The 21,806-nt window shown below is 41.1% G+C and overlaps 4 protein-coding genes across 5 annotated transcripts; all 4 read right to left on the reverse strand.

The window, feature by feature from the left end:
* Positions 1 to 5,013: 5,013 nt before the first annotated feature.
* LOC141811609 (uncharacterized) lies at positions 5,014 to 13,354 on the reverse strand (the record flags this gene model as incomplete). Its single annotated transcript, XM_074699627.1, is given in 10 exon segments — positions 5,014 to 5,076; positions 5,160 to 5,254; positions 5,363 to 5,465; positions 5,566 to 5,660; positions 7,690 to 7,748; positions 8,727 to 8,962; positions 10,500 to 10,641; positions 10,948 to 11,070; positions 11,146 to 11,551; positions 12,894 to 13,354. Coding segments are annotated over 9 exon segments (1,307 nt in total), but the record flags the coding sequence as incomplete, so codon positions are not given.
* A 673-nt stretch (positions 13,355 to 14,027) lies between these two features.
* LOC141811881 (uncharacterized) lies at positions 14,028 to 15,917 on the reverse strand. The gene is made up of 4 exons (XM_074699955.1): positions 15,800 to 15,917; positions 15,599 to 15,720; positions 14,482 to 15,502; positions 14,028 to 14,322 (listed from the first exon to the last, which is right to left on the reverse strand). The coding sequence occupies exons 1-4, from the start codon at positions 15,884 to 15,886 to the stop codon at positions 14,248 to 14,250; spliced, it is 1,305 nt and encodes a 434-aa protein (XP_074556056.1). The 5' UTR covers positions 15,887 to 15,917; the 3' UTR covers positions 14,028 to 14,247.
* A 984-nt stretch (positions 15,918 to 16,901) lies between these two features.
* Positions 16,902 to 17,982, reverse strand: LOC141811735 (uncharacterized). 2 transcript variants are annotated; one of them, XM_074699787.1, is made up of 2 exons: positions 17,415 to 17,982; positions 16,913 to 17,343 (listed from the first exon to the last, which is right to left on the reverse strand). In XM_074699787.1, the coding sequence occupies exons 1-2, from the start codon at positions 17,882 to 17,884 to the stop codon at positions 17,055 to 17,057; spliced, it is 759 nt and encodes a 252-aa protein (XP_074555888.1). In that variant the 5' UTR covers positions 17,885 to 17,982; the 3' UTR covers positions 16,913 to 17,054. The 2 variants fall into 2 exon arrangements, with proteins under 2 accessions (XP_074555887.1, XP_074555888.1); XM_074699786.1 differs by having other exon boundaries at positions 16,902 to 17,982.
* Positions 17,983 to 18,785: 803 nt separating this feature from the next.
* Positions 18,786 to 20,348, reverse strand: LOC141811966 (uncharacterized). Its single transcript, XM_074700048.1, has 2 exons — positions 19,190 to 20,348; positions 18,786 to 18,962 (listed from the first exon to the last, which is right to left on the reverse strand). The coding sequence occupies exons 1-2, from the start codon at positions 20,136 to 20,138 to the stop codon at positions 18,949 to 18,951; spliced, it is 963 nt and encodes a 320-aa protein (XP_074556149.1). The 5' UTR covers positions 20,139 to 20,348; the 3' UTR covers positions 18,786 to 18,948.
* Between the last annotated feature and the right edge of the window lie 1,458 nt (positions 20,349 to 21,806).

The following is a 21,806-nucleotide window of genomic DNA, read 5'->3' on the forward strand; positions in this document are numbered from 1 at the left end:
TAATCAAGTTGCAGCTTATTCCATTGAAGAACTTCAGCTTAATGAGATAGAATATATGGAGGCACAGGAGCAGGTATGTTTTGTTGGTAATCCTTACAATTCAAAGATATTGCAGAAGCATGGCAGTTTAATTGAAAAACTGAAGCGTCAAGGATTTATTGGGGATGATCCATTACTACACTGGGCTAAAAACAAAGTTGTGTGCAAACTGGATTTGATCAATCCAGATATTACAATACAAGATAAGCCTCTTTCTCACATAACTCCTGCATTAAAATCTATCTTTGAGAAGCATGTTAATCAGTTGCTGAAGTTAAAAGTAATTAGGCCCAGTAAAAGTAGACATAGAACTATGGCTATGATTGTTCAGTCTGGTACATCTGTAGATCCTGAAACAGGTAAAGAGATCAAAGGAAAGGAGAGGATGGTTTTCAATTACAAAACGCTCAATGATAATACATATAAAGATCAGTACAGCCTCCCTGGAATTAATACAATTATCAAAAAGGTCAGTAATTCTCGGATTTATTCTAAATTTGATCTAAAGTCCGGATTTCATCAGATTGCTATGGATCCAAGCTCAATAGAATGGACGGCTTTCATTTGTCCACAAGGCCTGTATGAATGGTTGGTGATGCCTTTTGGCTTAAAGAATGCACCTGCTGTATTTCAGAGGAAAATGGACCATGTTTTCAAAGGTACTGAGGAATTTATTGCAGTTTATATTGATGATATACTGGTATTTTCCAAAACTGAAGTTGAACATATTAAACATCTTGAGGTTATGCTTAGTCTCTGTCAAGAGCATGGTTTAGTTTTATCTCCAACCAAGTGCAAATTAGCAGTACCCAAAATTGAGTTTTTAGGGGCCGAAATTGGGGAAGGTAAGCTCAGGCTTCAACCTCATATTATTAAAAAAATTACTGAGGTAAAGGATGACCAACTTAAAGAGAAGAAGGGTCTTAGATCCTGGTTAGGGATCTTGAATTATGCCAGAACTTATATACCTAATTTGAGTTCTAAATTGGGCCCTCTTTATGAAAAAACTTCAGTACATGGTGATAAGAGAATGAAGGGATCTGACTGGGAATTGGTTAGACAAATCAAAGAGCAAGTAAAAGACCTTCCGGATTTGGAGATACCACCAGAAGACGCTTATATAGTACTTGAAACTGACGGATCAATGACTGGATGGGGTGGAATTTGTAAATGGAAGAATAAGAAGCATGATCCCAGAAGTGCTGAGAAAATATGTGCCTATGCACATGGAAAATTCCCCACAGTAAAATCAGTGATTGATGCTGAGATATATGCAGCAATGGAGACAATGACAGCCTTAAAAATTCATTTTCTTGATAAGGAGGAGATTACGCTAAGGACAGATTGTCAGGCAATAATCTCCTTTCATAATAAAACAGCAAGAAATAAACCCTCAAGGGTTAGATGGCTGGCTTTCACTGATTTCATTACAGGAACTGGGGTAAAGGTAAATTTTGAGCATATCGATGGTAAACTAAATTTATTTGCAGATACTTTATCCAGGCTTGTAACCGGACCCGAGGTCGTAGCGGTTCTTACTGGAGAAGGTTGTTCATCAATAACTCAACAGGAGGAAGAGGCCTCATCTACGAGATATGCTTTGTTATCCAGGTATGAAGACCTAATTTGTGAAACTTCTAAGCAGATATTGTACAAGGAAGATCACGACAAAGATCACGACAAAAGGGACGAAATGGCAAATATTGAAGAACGAGCCCTACAGAATATTCTAGACAGCCTGAACGAGATGGAGTTAATTTTGCAAATGAAAGAAGTTGAATAATATTTTGAAAATCTATGTCCTCCTGAGAAATTAACTGAAGATTTTGAAACAAACCGCACAGGGTGTACAGTGAGGCCAAATAGGATCGACTTTCCGAAAATTCGAATAAAACTCAAGATTCTACTTAGAATTTTATTCCTTCAGAAAGATTTTCGCAAACTTTTCACAAACTAGCTCAAAAACTCACAAAAGACTCAAACTTCAGAAAGATACCAAAATAGGATCGACTTTCCGAAAATTCGAATAAAACTCAAGATTCTACTTAGAATTTTATTCCTTCAGAAAGATTTTCGCAAACTTTTCACAAACTAGCTCAAAAACTCACAAAAGACTCAAACTTCAGAATAGATCACTTGGTGGTGCTCAAGTGTGTCTAAACTGATCATACAAACACATACAGGAACTGGGGTAAAGGTAAATTTTGAGCATATCGATGGTAAACTAAATTTATTTGCAGATACTTTATCCAGGCTTGTAACCGGACCCGAGGTCGTAGCGGTTCTTACTGGAGAAGGTTGTTCATCAATAACTCAGCAGGAGGAAGAGGCCTCATCTACGAGATATGCTTTGTTATCCAGGTATGAAGACCTAATTTGTGAAACTTCTAAGCAGATATTGTACAAGGAAGATCACGACAAAAGGGACGAAATGGCAAATATTGAAGAACGAGCCCTACAGAATATTCTAGACAGCCTGAACGAGATGGAGTTAATTTTGCAAATGAAAGAAGTTGATTTTGGACACCGGGCAAACGCTGAAGGAGGAAGGCGAGATTTACTCCCTCAAAGTGCATCCAGACCACAACTAAATGATCAAAATTACTGGAAGAAGAACTTACCAGAGTTAAAGCAAAATCGAAGAGATCTCTGGAATCTTGTGGAAAGAATGAAAAGGATATGCATGGAGATAAAGCAGATTCGCCCGTGAAGCGTGATGGAGCCCTAAAGGACGAATAATTGATAAAGAAAAGAATCAAATCGTCCTCCGTATCTATCTTTATGTAAATTATTGGTTTGCTTTATTCGCTTGCTTTATTCGCTGGTACTTTATGCATTATTGGCTTGCTTTATTCACTGGCACTGAGAGTTGAGCCCCGGGGAGCCACTCAAAGTGCTTACAGCTATTTTCCTTAGCAATGAAGGAATGTAAATGGCAGACAAGGAGTGATAAGGATGAAGGACGATGGGGCCTATCATATGCCGGTGGAGGATTATATTTAACCATATAATCATACCTGCCACTAGGTTGTCCCAGGGTGTCCCAAATATCATCCTGCATAGTTTGGCATTCCTGATGGTTGATAGCCAACATATGGTCTTTACCAATCCAGTTCATTAGCCTCTGATCATATTCATCCAATGGAATTTCAAAATCTTCAGTTAATTTCTCAGGAGACGTTTGCTTTGAGTTTACTCCGCTGATCATTACAGTATTAGCACTTTGTTCCAACGCCTTCTCAGGTATTGATTTCTTGTCTATACAACAGGTTGATGCCCCTGTATCTAATATAACATTTACTGAGAATGGAATGATATCAGGTATTTCAAAGAATACCTTCATGTTGTATAGTCTGTTAGTCACCCTTCTCTGATGATATTGCCCTTGACTAACTTTTGAAATTAGTATTTCTTCCAAGTATCCAACCCGTTCTTTTCCCTTATCGTGCAGTGTTAATTGATTCAAGTCATTCTCCAAGTCTGCTTCAAGACTTTCTTCATCTTTTGGAATTTCCTTTAACATTTCCAATTCTATCTGCAGTCTTTGAATCTCATATTGCAAGTAGGAAATGTAATTAAGTAGTTCTGGGATTAAAGATTTACCATCAAATTTTACTGGTGGAGGTGCTTCCACTTTAATCTCTAATCCCAAGTAATAATCTGCCAGGGTGTACAGACTTTTTTCATAAAGAGGGCCCAATTTAGAACTCAAATTAGGTATATAAGTTCTGGCATAATTCAAGATCCCTAACCAGGATCTAAGACCCTTCTTCTCTTTAAGTTGGTCATCCTTTACCTCAGTAATTTTTTTAATAATATGAGGTTGAAGCCTGAGCTTACCTTCCCCAATTTCGGCCCCTAAAAACTCAATTTTGGGTACTGCTAATTTGCACTTGGTTGGAGATAAAACTAAACCATGCTCTTGACAGAGACTAAGCATAATCTCAAGATGTTTAATATGTTCAACTTCAGTTTTGGAAAATACCAGTATATCATCAATATAAACTGCAATAAATTCCTCAGTACCTTTGAAAACATGGTCCATTTTCCTCTGAAATACAGCAGCAATCTGATGCGGATTCTTTAAGCCAAAAGGCATGCAAAATTAGGGCTCACTAGTTTCATCAAATTAGTACTTGTATGTAAAAAAAAATTGCTCATTAGTTCCATAAAATTTTAAAAATGAAAAGCAACCAAGTAACCATATATACTAAGTGAATTAACAAATGTTCATTTCAGGCCAACCGCTCCTTTATATTATTAACAAATATAATAAACTCGCATATTATTATTATATAGAGCATATGGGGAACAGGATACATATAATGATGCAAAATTAGGGACTTAGTTGTAGATCCTATCATAAGGTAGAAGGTGTAAACTTACAGTAATAAATATACAGGGAGGTAGTGGGGGACTACCTGGGAAAGAAAGCCTAATGATTTACCCATTAACTTCAAATGGTATCATAGTCATGATACCCATTCCTCATGTAGCTTCTCCTCTACACAATGCTGCTCATCTATGTGACACCCTTCGGCAATAATTCATGCACACTAGCGCTACAAATCAACATCAAGTGTCATATAACCATGCGCAATGCTGCTATCCATGTGACACTACCACCATGTGGTGTTGCAACTCTTTGCACCTTCTTTTCCAAGCAATGCCACCACCCTATGACAAACAACTCCCAGCAACTACCTTTTTCACACAGACTCTCAATTATGCCCATCCCTCTTTCATGCGACCTATTTCACATAATGGGGTGGATTGCATAAGACTCTAGAAGTTTCTTTCCATTCCACCAACTCATTCTTAATCCTTATGGCTTCATCAATATTTTTCTAATTCAATAATGCCATTGCCAGTATTCTTTACAATGAATATTGACAGTTTGAGCATTTTAAAATTCCACTACATTATTCCCATTTGCTACTGCCAAATTAACTGTTACTATGATAGTATGATTACCATCTCGAAGCAGCAGCTGAAACAAAAATTGGCTCGACAGGGCTGCACTTCAAGTCCAAAACGCTGCAATAAAGTTAAAGAAAAAGGTGGTGACTAGTTCATATAGAGCTCATGAAAAAATAAATGAAGGAATGATCTCAAAGTACCTTGGAAATTCCGCAGCAGTGCTAAGATCACAGACTACCCGTTTAGCATCAACATTCCAAGCCTTAATGCCTCCATCTGCTGTACCTATAAGCAACTGTAAAAACAAATGTAAGACACAGAAAAGTTTAGCATGATAGCATTTACAACAGGATATGCCACATATTCATTTTTATCAAGCTATGGATTTAGTTGATATATATACCAAGCGGTCAGATCTGCATTCCCAATCAAGTGACATAATTTCAGCCCCACAGTAAATCGTAGCATTTCTGGATGTTGGTGTTGCTGAGTCATATGTCCAGATCCTTCAACAGATTTTTCAGCAGACTGATTAAGGGCCGTGATGAGAAAGGCTCGAATCCACAGAATATAGTGGAAGAATAATGTCGATCTAATTGAACTTACCTGACAGTTCCATCCACAGAAGCACTCGCGACATTCGTTCCTGAAGCAGAAAAGCGGCAACGACTAATTGTACTTGTATGCCCCAAAAAAGTTTCCTGCATATAAAAGATGAAACACATCTGATCGGATCATTTTTAACACACTAACCTAGACCTGTGAGCTTGACAAGTATTTTCCTGCAATGGAATTGGGCCTTCACATCCTTCTAGGCACAAGAAAGTGAAACTTTCACAACAAGGTGTTGGGACTTCAAACTAGAAGGGGGGGGGGGGGGGGGGGGGGGGGGGGGGGGGGGGGGGGGGGGGGGGGGCGGGTTGGGTGGGTGGGAGGGACTTTCGCATCGATGAAGCGCAGGAAACTTGAAAATACAATCAACGACACAACACAAACACAGTTGATTTACTTGGTCACAACCTCCCAAGGTTACTACATCTAAGGCGTAGTCCTAATGAACTACCACCACTAACCTTCTCTTTTTCGGATATCTTCCGGAGGCGGAGAAACATCTTACAACTTGTTTCTTACAAACAATACAACAAGAAATCAAAATACAAATACAAATGAAAATAAAACAACTTTACTAATAAAAAATTTACTTTGGTTGCTTTCTTATTGCTTTGGGCTGTCTTTTGATGGTAGAAAATGCAGCAACACTTCGTCTCCAACCCCTCAAGAACCAGGGCCTTCAAACTTCCTTGAAATCCTCTTTTATAGGGTTGCTATCGGGCAGATTTTCGCCTATCAGTCGTCGACTAATCTTACTTATCAATCGACTGCTTTGTCGAATCCAACCGTTGCATCTGCAGAACGGTTCTTTCCAACTCAGTTTGACCACCATTAGTTGACTGTTAAACCTCATCAATCGACTGATAAGCAATTAGTTGAATTTCTTGTCAATTTCTGAACCATTTGTTCGCTGCAATAGTGGCATTAGTCGATTGCTTAAACTCATCAAGACTGATAGACAAGCAGTTAAGTTTTCAATTTTTGAACCTTCTGTTTGCTACTACAGTGCCAGCAATCGATTGACCAAAATCATCGATTAATACTGTAGCAAAAACCCTAAACCCTAACAATGTAGCAAACCCCGTTACTATAGCAATCCTAATTACTGTAATAATTTTAGTTATTGTAGCAAACCAAAAAAACCCTCAAATCCCAATTTCGCTGTTTAGAGTTTATCGGTCGATCAATACACCCTATCAATCGATTGATACTCTTGTTTCAGCCTTACCAAAGTTGAATTCTCGTCTTGTCTGATTTCTGGTTGACTTCAACCTACTAGGACTTCCTTTGCTTGACATTCGATCAACTTTGACATACTTGGACTTCCGTTGCCTAGCATCCGATCAACCTTGACCTGTTAGAACTTTATCTTACCTAGCGGCCAACCTTGATCTGTCAGGACTTCCTATCTCGTGCCAAGTTTCCAGTCTTCCTGCCCCATTTGGACTTCGCTTCTCATGCCAATTCCCTGTTGGACTTCTGACTTCCAAGTGTCTAGTCAACCGTGATCCACTTGGACTTTCCACTTGTCAATTCCTTGTTGGACTTCCGACCGTCAAGTGTTTGGTCAACCGTAACCCACTTGGACTTTACACTTATCAACTCCCTATTAGACTTCCGACCTTCAAGTGTACGATTAACCATGACCTACTTAGACTTTCCACTTGCCAATTCCTTATTAGACTTCCTGACCATCAAATGTTCAATCTATCGTGATCCACTTGAATTTCCTCATCATCAAGTATCCGATCAACCTTGACCTACTTGATGTCTCACTTAACCAACTACATATTGATCAAACATCGAAACTCAACTCAAGCTTAGTCAACCGAGTTTGGTCGACCTAGTCAACCTTGACTAGAGGTCGATTGCACCAACACAAGGGATTCTAACTCACAGTTAGGTCCTATAAAGGATGAGGCTCTCCGTCTATGGCCAATATAAGACTATACTCCTTCATCAAGGCAATAAAATACTCATCACAACCATTGAAGAATTGACTATTTACTCTTGTGTAATGTTTAATTTGATTGTCCTCTCAAATAAAAAATAATGCATGGGAAAATTTTGCTAAGTTAAATAAAGACGAGTGGTATAGATAAACTTGCAGTGGCTTACCTGGAAACTTACTTTAACCTCAGGAAACTCTTCTTCCCCCGAAAAGTCTACTCTAGTTTCTGCATAAAATAGTTGCATTAAGATAGACAGTCACTCTTCTGTTTGCAATTTTAACTATATGTGTTACAATCATACTTGCCATTCGTGGACTAAATGGCCTAATACTTTACAACCAGAGATTCAAATCTTTGAAGATACATTTGAGAATTTTATGTAGGTAGACACTATCAAAGGTGAAATTAATTTTCAACACAAGAAATGTGAAAAAGTGGCCAGGAACAGGTTCAAGGTTACCAAAAATTTCCAGGGTTTAAGGGAAAGGTTACACATCATGTAGGACCAAGACTTGAACTCGATAATTTGGTTCTTTATATCAATTTTAATTCATGGTCATATGACACATCTTAAAGGATCAAGTGCTTGAACTTTCAATGATTGTGTGCAGATACATCAGCACAAATAAACCAAATATGATAGCAAGAGCTCAGACCTTAAAGTCAGGATCATTAGCTAATACCTTCTGCATAATTCAAATGTTTTGGGTTAAGGCAAAGAACATAGAAGATCTATGGAGAACAGCTGCATTAGTATTTGGACAACTAGTCAAATACTTACTGCATAATTCAAATTCTTTTACATAAGGACAAAAGACAGAGGATCTATGAAGGAGAACAGTTGCATCTATATTTGAATAATATTGCTAGTCCAATTCATTTCAAAAACACCAGCTCTTGTACATTCAATAATTTCATCCAATGACGTAGTAGGAGGATCCATATAGCTGACCTCACTTAATGGGATAAAGGGTTGGTGGTTGTTATTGTTGTTGTAGAAGAAATTATCTATTTTCTCATTGATTTGCTCAACTAGGTTGGAAGACAAATAAGCATTTATTCTTATGTCAAATTATCAATGATATTGAAGAATTAACAAATCTTCTAGCAATCTACAATGAATACTAAATGTAAAGAAATTACAAGTCATTAGAAGAGCACTGCTAGATTGTTCATCTCCAAAAGGAGATTGCCATACTGAACCTGCTACAGAAGTTGACTCTACTGAGCAGGATCTGTCAGGAACATTTGTTGAACTTGGAGAAACCCCACTGTTCATCGCTGACATTTTCTCCACTCCGTTATGAGAAGTACTGACAGAATCATGAAAATCTTTAACTTGACTAACAAGGCTATCCTTTGTTGAAGCTTCACTTGAGAAATCACAGATAGTGTTATTCTCTTTATGTATCAATGTTTCCTGTACTGATGAAGCCAGACTGAAGAGAGAAACAATGACAATTTTTTGAAAAACAAAACAGTGATGATTTTCTCTCAAAAATACAGAAAGGAATAAATATATACAAATTTAAATGACTGAAATAGTTAGTCTTGTAGGACTTTAAGTGTGTTGTTCAACTAGTTGGTTTTAGATGTGAATTCAATTGACTTGAGAAAGTGTTATATCCTACTAGACAATGTAAATGTATATACTTATAAAGAGAATGATCCTTATTTTCACTGTTCCACCTCCATCCCTTTCTCATTGTTGCAGCAAAATATCATCCACATTTCACTTTGTTACATATAATTTATTGTTGCTTGTGTACCCTCCCTTAGTTCCATCCTCTGTCCACATTTTGGTTCCTAGTTATTATTGTGGAGCATCTCTCCACCCTAGTTGAAGGTAGGCTTTGTTACAGATGTTGACTCTACACAAATAAAACATGGGATCTAGTACCTCATCCTGTCAGTCAGTGGGTACATGAAGTCAAAATTTTGGAAGACATAATTATTAATAGCCTAGGCTTGCTTCTAAAGAGTATACTAGGAATATCATGTTCCTTATGTGGATATCTTCTTGTGGATAGACAAGGTGGTTTTAATCTACTTATTTCTCTCCAGTCTCCCTATTACTTTGACTACTCCCTCTATTAACTGGATACTAGAATTCTTATTTGGATGCATATATAGAGAGGCATACATACAACAACCAACCTCCTAATTTTACTAGACAGTGTAGACTTGTTCAATGGACTAAAGTAAATAGATGTATGGTTTAGGAAATTCCATGCTGCTACAGGTATGGATTTTGAGATGATTAGTTAGGCATAGATAAGATCATTTGCTGGTCATCATCATTCTAAATTAGAAAATATTCTTTAAAATATGAATGAACATGTTGACAGTATCATTATCACAAGGAAGAATGAACACAGTATTTGAATTGAAGAAGCATTTGCATTTGCACAAGCAGTTTCAGACCAAAAATTAGGCCAGCTGAAATAATTGAGGAAACCAACAGAGGGAAAAAAACATGTGGACGTCCAATGGGTACTAATAATCAATTTAGGATTGAACAAAAATAACCTTAATGTGGCTTAAACTGACATTATAATTATGTGGGTATTATCATTCTGAAATAATTGAGGAAACCAGCATGAGGGGAAAAAACATGTGGACATCCAATGGGTACTAATAATCAACTTAGGATTGAACAAAAATAACCTTAGGGTGGCTTAAACTGACATTATAATTATGCGGGTATTATCGTTCAAATTTTGGATTCTTCACAAAGTACTTATTGTGATAGAAATATATTTTAAAGAAAAATCTTTCTATCAGAACCATACCCCCACCCCAGACAGACACAAAAAAAAAATGCACAACCAAAAAAAAGAATCTAAAGTGACATGCATGCACATTTTCGCTTTTAAGAACATATGTAAAATACTAATAAGGCAAGAATTTGGCAAATCAACATGTATGAGGCTAGTTCACACTTATAATAAATAAATTGATATGTAGGATTATTACCTTCGTAAATGTAATATCTCGGCTTCTTTTGTTTCCAGCAATGCCTGGAGCTCGGACAATTTATTATTCAACTGCTTGATGCCATCTTTAAGAGTTTTCACAGTATTCTTTTCTGTACTGATCTTCAACAAAGCAGGGATACGTAGGGCAATTAAGGGAAACAATGGATTGAATGAATAAATATATGAAACAAAAAGGTTTTCCTACATGAATAAACTCAAAATGGCTTACTTTAAATTTTCTATAGCTAGAGATATTGACTATATGAATTCACATGTATACTAAAATGATGCAAAATAAGGACAAAGCTAAAACAGAGTTAAAATTTACTAAATGAGTGCCTATCTAACAGCAAAACTGAGCAATTAGAAATGACTATTGAACTTTGATCTTGATAAAAGGTCACCCCATCTTTCAAAAACTGTAACAAGCACAACTACTAGGATATGAGTGCCATTGAACACCTCGCTTAAGAAGTTCCGGAAAGACAAATGCAAGGCATCAAACCATTCTTTTGAAAAGTACACTCGAAACTGAGGATCCAGACTAGGGTTTGTAAGATATGGAATAGCTGCATGACAATTTCTATTGTTAAAAAGTTGAAGTGTGATAAGAAACATGAGATAGATAGCTTAGGAAGACCAACCAAACCAAGGCATCCAATCTTCGCGATTTTGGAACAGATAATTGGTATTAGCCTGAAAGAATTCCACTACTTTATCTTGCCTTCCAGATTGCAGAGCATGAATGATGTAATACCGCAGAATTGAGACTTCCAGTTTTTTTAAAGTAGAAATGAACAGTGTCTCCGAAGGTGAACAGAAGCATCTCTTAAAGAAATGAATAAGTGAAATTAATTTATCAGCTTCATATTTGGGTACGTACACTTGAAATACCAAATCTAGGATTTTCTCCACTTGAAAATTTCTGCCAATATCAGTAGATAACTCTCTATCAAAAGTTTGTAGTGTACTAGTAAAACCTCTAAAGATAAGAAACTCCCTCAGAAGCTCTTCCGCATATTGCATGTTCTCCATTAAACCTCAAAGTACCTACAAAATTACAAATCTCTTAACAGATAGATTACAAAAGATTTGTGACATTGCATCTGCTTGTCCAGAGGAAATTTATTACATTTGCATGAGTTCCAACAAAAAGTATATCAAAAATTTTATATAACCTTCAACTACTTGCATACTTGGATCCTCTCCCTTTATTTCACATAATGCGGTAGTTCAAGAATATTTTACTTTCTCCAAGGCAAGTGGGAACTATCATCCTATCGCCATCAATATCATATTGCTAAGTGTCAGCATGAAGAATTCTGTTGGCCAAACTTTTATTAGTCTTGATGATTAAGGCAATGTCCTTAATACACTTACACTTGAAGATGCTACAATTCCAACTCTATTAAATGCCTTCCCTCAAGTGCAACATGCTTCCCTGCCCCTGCATTAACAACCACCCATCTCCAGTTGAAGCAACTGCTCTTGCTGTTGGACGAGTACATTGAGGTGATACATGTGTTAGCGGTCGCAAACATAATTCAATTCGCCATGTGTTCATTATGGTTGAACAATCATCCATTAGATAATTGCAAGGTTAAGTTTGGACAATCATCTATTGCATAGGTCAGCACCACTTCATCATCCAATTCTTTTGCTTAGCATGCACAATAGTAACTACTAGTACAAATGGATATTCAAGAAAAATATGGAGTTTACTACCTGGATGTTTAATTCGCCTTTAGTGCCCTTAATACCACCAACATCATCACCAAGTGATGTTGTTGTTCCGGTCATCCATCTATGACTAAAACAAAGGAGTTTGTCTATCTTTCAGTCCGGTTAACCAAACTATTGTGTGAAGCATACGAATTTGGCAAACACCATCATTTGTCTTTCCTTTCTACTATTCATGAGTGTGCCCTTCCTTTGGCCTAGCTCATTTTGATAATTGGGATCCTAATCTTATTTCTAGTAATACTAATTTACATTATATTTTGCCCCTGTATGGCATAGCTCTATTTATTAAAAGTTCATTCTAAAATTCTAGATGAATTCCAAATTTTTGTTTCTAAAATGATGTTTTTTAACTTCTGGTTACCGATATTGCTCTGTGGTACATCCAATCCAACTTTACTAGTTTTTGTGCTTCACAAGGTATTATCCGCCAGATAAAGATCTCAAAGGTTTATAAATCTTAATGAGGATTCCTTTATGGAAGCTTATCATGTCCCACAGAGTTGATAGATTCAAATCGATTCCATTTGCAAATGTAGAAATGCATTAGAACATTGCAAGAGAAAGATCAAACGTTATGCAAACCCCAAATCGTAGGATTTAATTGAAATTAAAAAAAATCGAAATCGAAATTCCAAATCCGAGGTCTGACCTTCAGAAGGGCTCACTAGTTGAGAAAGCTAATACTGTATAATTCCAAGTTCCTACAGACCCTTACGCAGCACGCGCTGGGATGGTCTTGTTACGATCACGGTTTTCCAAGACCAACCCACGGGCGTCGGGGATAAGGTACCTGGCGTTCTCTTCGTCAGGGTTCCCCGCTTGAGGGTCGTCGCACTTGGATCTAGAGGGACTGAATCTGCTGGAATCCAAGGGAGGAGCTCCGGAGTCCGGAGGCCGAATCGCCGATTGACTCGCAAGGCGCACGCTAGTGCTGGATGGAGAGGAGACCCCGCGTCACCGAGGCTACGAGACTTGCTAATCGACTCCGTCGGAGGAGGAAGACCACTGCAGGATCCAGCGGGTACCCAAGGAACGCAAGGAGGATACAATCTGGTGCGCCGACTGAGGTTCGTTGAGGATCGCGTCGAGGCGGCGAGCAGAGAAACCGAGAGGGATGTGCGAAAGGAGCGATGAATGAGAATAATCGTTACGCCATTCTTCCTGCAGAAGAAAAGAACATAGCGATTACACTGATAGAAGAAAATTACATTTTACTCCTTATATTTTTATTATTCAATTGTCAAAATGGTATTTAACGTTTAAAAAATATTTCTAAATTAATATTTTATCTAATAATATAAAATTGCTCCAATAATATTGTGCTATAACAATATTAAAAGTTATCCCTGGGACAATGGTGCTACGGTAGAATATCCATATTGTCACTAGGCATCTATGATTCGATTCCCAACTATGACATATTTGTAGGAATTTTTCTTCCAAATGAGAAGCGCAAAAAGATATTAGCATCTAAAAAATATTTTTAGATGGCTAAAGAATGGTTGCCATTTTGATAAATTATAAAGTATAATATATTTTTTTTGAAAAGTATCAAATTCTAAATGTATTTATTGGTAAAATGGTAAAAATAGTCAAGAAAAAAATGCATATATCAAAACTAAAAAAATCACTAAATTTCAAATAATCTTTTAAGTAGAACAAAAACAAAATACCATAGAGTTTCAACTGATCCAGCAACTTAAAAAAAAAAAACTGAACTCTGAACAATGAACAATGAATAATTTTGAAATATGGATATCATAATGGTAGAGATTCTCCCCATGTCTTGCGTCAAGTAACAAAGCATAGGTACAAGTTGCTACAATCAAATGGAAAGAATAGTTGATTACAGTTTACAAATCAAGATCAACATTCAACCAACTAAAAACACAGTTTTCACTCGTTCAAGCAATCTACTATCTGAAGAAGAGCAATGAGCCTGGGAGAAAAACACACACAAGAAATTACAGATACGACAACCATGAATCTCAAGTTTTGCGAGCTCAAGCAGCACCATTCTGGAGAGCTCTCTCCAGACGCACTTCAAATGGAGTCGTGTGCCAGTTCACAGCCTTATCCTGAAATAACCAAACGCAAAAGTTAATGCTTTCATTTTTTTAAACCTTTTTTCAATCACAAGATGTGAGAATTTTCATCATACAAACTTTAAAAAGAGCTCCTTTTCACTCGAGAAGAAGATTTTAGCATGATAATTGATGTGTGTTTGGCAATCTTACCTCTCTATATTTATTTGTAGTGTTTGGAATCCCTTTGGCGAGTCTGGTGGAAGGACGAGAAGAAGCAGAGTCCTCTCCTTGGTTCTCACAGTTCCAGTACCTGCCGACAGTGCCTACAATTGGAATTTCATCCGCCGGAGGACTCCTGCTAGGAGATCTCCGCGGCGAGGATGTCATCGACAATTGCTTGATGTCTTCAATGGTTAAGGCGCCCAAAATTGGGCGGTCCTCTCGGCTGAACGACGAGTTCGACAGATGAGAATTGCTCGGCTGAGGCGTCTCGACGGTCGAATTGTCCGAGGACAGTAACCAGTTTGAGAGGCTGGCGTCCACTGAGACCTCCTGTTTGGTTGGAAAAGTTGGAACTTGGGGTTTCTTCACTTTGATCTCCGGCTCGGCGATCAGCGTCGGCTTGTTCTCCTGCTCGTCGCAGAGGTTTTGTTTGTTGGGATTCGTCGCCCGGACGGCACGCACCTTGATTTCCTTCCATTGAGACAGGTTCTCGACGGGGTTGAGAACCGGATGCACGAACTGGCTCCGGTCGCGCGTGCTGCCACCGGCGGCCGGAATTGGCTGTTTGTCCAGTAGAGGCGAGGATGCAGTGTCGGGTTTGGTGCTACTGACCTCCTCTTGTAGACCTTGCGGCTCCTTATCAATTGGTAGAGAAAAGAAGGAATCATAGGACTCTTCCTCATTCCCTTGGATCCCGTATTCTTCTTCCTCATCGAAGTCACTGTCAAATTCGTCTTCGTCTTCTCCAAATTCACTGCCGTGGTCGTCGTCGCTGCTCTCACAGTTCTCGTACCTATGATTCGAGGGGAAAGCTCCCGACTTTGGATAAGATTCGTCTTTTTGCCCTTTGGCTGGCCTCTCCTCCTCGTCGATTTCTTCGGACTCTTGGTCATCCTCAGACGCACTATCTGTATTATCATCGGAAGGAACTTGTTCGTACGTCCTAATGTTTAAATCGAAGGTCACCTTCTTCTTGCTGCCGCTGGCATTCCCCTGCTCCACATTCTGCCTGCCAAACAAATTTTCGCCAAAAAATAATCTCAAACTCACGACTAAATCGAGCGCAAAAAATGCTGCAATGCCCTTAAGAAAAGGAACACAATACTTCGGCTCCGGAAGAGCGACGGCAACGGCAACCTCTTCCACCGGAGGCGGAAGCTTCGGAGCGCCGGGATTCAAGGAGATCTGCTTCACCGAGGGGATCGGCTGCCGGTATCTTTCGCTTACCTGTAAGAAATCATTCGTAACGACCAACGGACTCCAAAACCTAGAAAATCGAGCGAAGAAGGGGATCAAGCAAGCACACCCGGTGGTCGCGCGGCGGCGATCTCTTAGGCGATCGACGGCGCTTCCGATCCTTGGAACCCTTGAAGCAGCCAAGAAAGCAACCCATGGTAAAAGGAGGAAACCGAGATCTCTCTATATGGCTCCAGAGAGATGGACGAGGCTGCCTGCGGGAGCAGCTTAGAGGCTTAGAGCTTCTTCATGGGAGCAGATCGAAGCTGAGAGAGGAACGACGAATCAGGGGGGATTAAAGTTGCAGAATGAAACGGTCAAGAAGAAGTGGGGATGAGCTGGTTTTGGAGTGACGGGGAGAAATATGACCGTTAGAGGGAGGATGCCGAAGGAGCGGCCTGTAGTTATTTGTCAAAACCACCTCTACTTTTTCCCTTTTTGCGAGAACGGCAGATATTTTATGCCAAAAAAGCTCCTACATTTTTTTGATGCCCAGAAAACATCCATAAATAGTGTATATTCTTCTGCTAATTCTCCTTCTAGTAAACAATTATATTAGTAGTGCTATCCTGCGATCTTCCTCGTACACTCCTCGTGCGCTCCCACCCGACCTAGTCCTACTTAGCCGCTGTCGCATCGTCGTCCGGCCACCACCGGCGGCCGTATCACGCCCGATGGATGCGCAACTCACCGGTGCACAGCCCGACGTCGGATTCCGATCGGATAGTGACCGGAATGTCGATCGACCGGAATCGATCGCTCGGCACTGGCAGTCGATTCCGACCAAATCGCGATCGGTTTCCGATCGGAGACGGACCGAGGAAGGACCGGTGCAAGTTGGGCGAAATCGACTGCCAGTGTCGAGCGGCCGATTCCGGCCGAAGAATCCAACCAAATTTCGGCCGGAGACTAGTCGAGGAAGGACCGGCGGCGGCCCCCGATCCTTCCTCGATCGGTCTCCAGTCGAATTCCAGCCGCAATTCGACCGGAATCCGACGCGGGGATGTGCGCCGGCGAGCTGCGCGTTTATCGGGTGTGACGTGGCAGCCGACGGTGGCCGGACAGTGAAACGGCGGCGGCAGTGGCGAAGGGTCAAAGGAGTGCTCACGGGTCGCGCGGAATACGGACCGCAGCATAGCAAATTTACAATTATATAAACACAGACTCTTGGTCATCGAGGAAGGCAAATTAACGAAACTTCGAGGCACATACAGAAACCATCGCAGAAGCCAAAGACAGATCATTCAACAAATTGTCTTCTTCTCGCCTTCTCCAGCAGGGCTCGTCTTCCAGGAAATGGGTTGGCAATCTCTTCGCTCATGTCCTCAGCGTTGCCTCTTCCTTCCCCTTCTTCCACTCCAATCTCTCTCCGAACCATCTGTAGCTGCTGCTCCCTCTTGAATCGTCTCCTGTGCCTCTTTTCCTCTCTGTTCCCCCTCTTCGCCGCTGCTTCTATTTCCACACCCTTTCCTCTTTCTTCCTCGTCTCGTCCCTCGATCGTAAATCGATGTCCCTTGCTCAAAGGCCCTGCCTTTCTTCCACCACCAGCGCTCCCAGCGTTTGATCCCTTCCAATTTGCTCTCAAGGTGGAATCTTCCGGATTCATGGAGGAGGCTCCCTGCTTTCCCTTACTCAAATCAGGATTACTTCTTGAAATGTTGGATTTTAGACCGAGATCGATCGACTTCCTCGCTGGTCCGGCCAAGGCGGAGCCTTTCCGGACGCGGGGTATTCGCCCGCCGTTGGAGGTTCCCAGGAGCCCGAAATCGATGCGAGCCCACGCGGCCTTATCCTCGTTGTCCCACCCGAAGCGCTCGCTGACCTCGATTAGGTCGGCAACAGGCGAATCGGCAGGGCCGGAGGAGCTCCGGCGGCAGGTGTCCCCGGTGAGAATCCGCTCTGCTGCCTCCCACTCCAGGCGGTCACGGTAGACTGGGTCGCGAAGGACCTCGTCGGCCAATCGAGCCCACTCCTCGAAGTCCCTGGCGCGGAGGTTCTTGGAGACCCACTGGAGGTAGGAGGAAGGAAGGGAGCCGAGCATCCTGCCCTTGTGCTTCCCGAAGCCTATGACTCTGTCCCTCGCCGGAAGGCTGCGGGAGGCGGATAGCTTCGAGCAGAGTGCAGCTGGAGGCCGGAGGTGAAGCCTTAGAGCCATTGCGGCAAAACCGATTAGTCGAGGGCGTAACCTCTATCCATAGCGAGAATTCTCACGTGACATCCATGTGACCATTCTAACTATACACCTCCTTAGTTATTTTAAGGAGGGAAAGGGAAGGGAAGGGAGAAGAAGAAAAGTAACCTTGTTTGGGAGGAAAGGAAGATCCAATGGAAAGGAAATGGGAGTTAAAGTGATAAAATGTCAAAAATCTCCCCGATTCCATCTCCTTCCTCCTCCTCCTCGTCTTCGACCTCCGCATCGGGTCCCTGTCGGAAAATCGAACCTCGCACGGAAAGGGGAAACCGGTGTCGCGGGATTGGTCTTGCTCGAGAGGACAAGCGCTAGTGGTGCTCTACTTCTCCGGTAGACGGTGGATGGGAAGAGGAGAGGGCCAAGAAGAATTCCAGCTTGACGCTTTCTTTCTCTCCCACAAGCGGCGGAGCTGGCGGTGCGTCACGAACAGAGAAGAAGAAGAAAGGGAAGAGGGAAACGCCGCTAGGCTTTTGGCCCTCATGAGCGGTGGATGGTTTTACAATGGAGAATAGAACGGAGAAGAGAAAAGAAGATGGGTAAAATTGGAATAAAATTACTTCCCCTTCCTTACACCCCGTGGGGCGTAAGAAATTGTGACTATTCATGGGCATGGAAGGGGAACACTTCCCCTTCTTTCCCCTTCCCCTCTTTACCTCATCTCATCCCAAACAGAGATAAATTTTTTTTCCCCTTCCTTACCTTTCCCTTCCTTTCCCTCACCTCCTCCCAAACAGAGGCTTAGTTATTCCGATTTCATGATATATTTTGAATAGAAATCTTCAATGAACTCAAAACAACATTGAACTGAAGATGAAGAACAGCAAATGCAGCAGCATGGAATTAAGATTCATCGAGAAAGAAAACACAGAGAACATACATAGAAAATGCTTATTCGATGCCAAGATGATTAAGCTGTTGTATGCTTGTTTATGCTACAGTTTGTGAAACAATGGCATCGATAAGCATTTATCTTTGTTTTTTTACTGCGTGTATGGCTGAAACGCTGGAAATGTTTGAGTCGCCTCCTCTCAATCCCTGGCAGCTGCAGCACGGCACCAAAAATAAAAATATTGAAAATTAATATTTTTATTATTAAAAAGTATTTTTTTAATAGATTATTATTATTTTTTAAAACTAATTGAATAAAAAGGATAATTTAAAAATAAAATAAAATGCACGGCTCTTTTGATAGAGAATATGCAAGGAAACCCAATTGGTAGGTTAATATGCAAGGAAACCCAAATTGTAAAGAAATTTATATAAACTTACCCCTATGAGTTCCCTGCGCCCTTCTGTGTGGTCTCTCTTGCACATGTCGCGGACGCAGAGGCGGCGGAGGGGCCACGAATTCCAACTCCCCCGATTCAAAGCTCTCGCCGCCGAAGCACCCCAAACGCCCAAAACTCGGCCTCCTACCGAGCCGGGGCAACGGCGAGACGCTTTCCTCCCCCAGAACCTCCCCCATTCCGGCGCGGCGCTTCTCCTCTCTCCTCGCTTTGCCCATCCGCCCCGCCCTCTCTTCTCTCACCACCTCGCCGCTCACCGGCGGTAACTCCGCCCTCCACATCTTCAGCTTCTTCTCCACCTTCGCCCGGTCCGGATCCACCTCCCGGTTCGCGGCGGCCGTCGGATTCTTCTTGTGCTTCGACTTTGGGACGCTCGGGTTGGCGGCCGAGGGGGCCGCGCCGTGGTCGGCGTGGGGGGCGAGGGGGGCGTCGGTGCTTACGATGAGCGCGACGCTGATGTTGAGAATGCCCTGCGGGCGGAGGGAAGTGGGGCGGCGGACCTGGAGGGCGGCGTAGCGGGTGGCGGAGGAGGGCCGGAGGGTGGAGAGGAGGGCGCGGGCGGTGCCAATGTGCGTGTCGGGGCCGAAGAGGAGGCCGGATCGGGCGGCGTAGACGTCGATGGTGATGGAGGCGGTGTCGGAGCGGAGGACGTCGTCTTCGACGCGGAAGATGAACTTGTCGTTCCACGAGGGTTCGGTGCGGCCGGTGGCGTCGACACGGGTGCGGGCGCGGTCGTCGGGGCGGATGTAGGCGACAGCGTAGGAGCGCATCGAGCGGGCGGCGGGGTAGAGGTCCTGGGCCGAGATCAGCGTCACTTCCACGCGGTGGTACGAATACGGAAACGGGGGACGGTCCGGGCAGTAGTCATTGCCGCCGCCTGCGTCGTAAGCACAGGCGGCCTTAGAGGGAGGGCACTTCGACGGAGGGGCCATCGGAGTGCTTCCTACGGCCGTGCCGCCCCTTCCCGGCCCCGCTTTCCGCTTCCGCTTCCGCTCCGCTTCCGCCGGAAAGGGTAGGTTGTTTCGTCCTTTTCAATTCGTGGGTCCCGCTCGAGATGACCTGGTCCACGCTGAGAAGATAACGGGAACGGAGGGTAACAAAGAGTAGCTATGACAGCTTAGAATTAACGTGGGCGGTTGGAGGACGCTAATTCTGTTGGGTACAATTAGCGATTGCATCCAATGACACACAAATTTCTTAAAATAATCTATTAAATATAAATTAACTATGATCGTAATTAAGTACTACTAATCCTCAAACATTTTTAATGAAAATACAAAAACTCACATCACATTCTTTCACTTGTACTTATTTGTTCTTGAGATCAAGTACAATTCTTTTTATTTTTAATAATTCAGATATTTAACTTTTCGAACTCGTTAATTCATCAATCTATCTTACAAAATTTTTTTATCAATCATAAATAAATGAAAAATACAAATGGTTTATCATTTTCAATCATCATAGATAGTGCAGTCAAATGGACTAAGTTATTATGGGACGAGTCAAATTCATCAAAAATTTATTATATGTAGGATGGGTTAAAAAATTTCAACTCAAAATGAGTTGTAAGTTAGGCAGATCAACCTACATAAGTCCATTAAAATATATATATATATATATATATATATATATTATATTATATTTAATTTTTTTGTTTAAGTTAGTGAATTAAGTAGGTTAAGCCCACGAATCTATCAAAAATAAAATATAAATATAAATATAATTTTTTAAAAAATTTTAAATTTGGGTTGTGAATTAAGCAAGTTAAACTCATGGCCTCATTAAAATTTTCACTTTAATTTTAATTTTAAATTTTATAAGAAAAAAATTTTCAATCCACAAGTCAATCCGAACTTATTGCGGACCAACTTGAACCAACCGCAGGTCGATCCATGTGAATCTTAGACCCAAATGGGATAGTTTGTCTAGATTCATCTAAGAATTAATCCGTAAACACCTAATTAATTATAAAAGTTTATTGTCGTTGCATCGTAATCCGAAGGCACACAAGTCCAATTTAGAGAATTAATTGATGTCACTCTCCGAGACAATAACATTTGAGCTAGCATGCACCTTAAATACAGAAAGAAACGATTATGTTACATATAGTGCACGTAGGTGCCCACAAAATGATGCCAAAAGAGATTATTAACGCTTAATAAGCTAATCTACGCGCCACAAAGGCAAACGTTAGGAGGCCACCAACAGATTATGAAAGTCGGTTCACAAGTTTGCATCGACACATGTAACATCTAAAACCGTTCGCATATATCATCATGCGATGTAGACATAACGTGACATATTCTTATCCATCGTCTTCTAAATAATAATAATAATAATAATAAAATTTATCATTCCAGCAGTACTACACAATGTGTTTCACAATCCTCTGTGAAGAAGTAAATCGAAAAATTATAATTGATCACGATGAATGAAAAATTCAAACTTTTATCCTCTTCTGCAATTCTACTTCGTCGTAACCAACTCAACTATATCCCGAAGATATTTTTATCCATTGTCGAACCGATTTCACGGATGTAGTTTTGATAAAATTGCTAAAACTGTTATAACGTAGTCTAGGGGTGTTAGATTTAAAC

This window comes from Curcuma longa, chromosome 17 (assembly GCF_044706935.1).
Source record: "Curcuma longa cultivar G26 ecotype Majalengka, Jawa Barat chromosome 17, ITB_CL_G26_1.1, whole genome shotgun sequence".
In the NCBI taxonomy this organism is placed as follows: Eukaryota; Viridiplantae; Streptophyta; class Magnoliopsida; order Zingiberales; family Zingiberaceae; genus Curcuma; species Curcuma longa.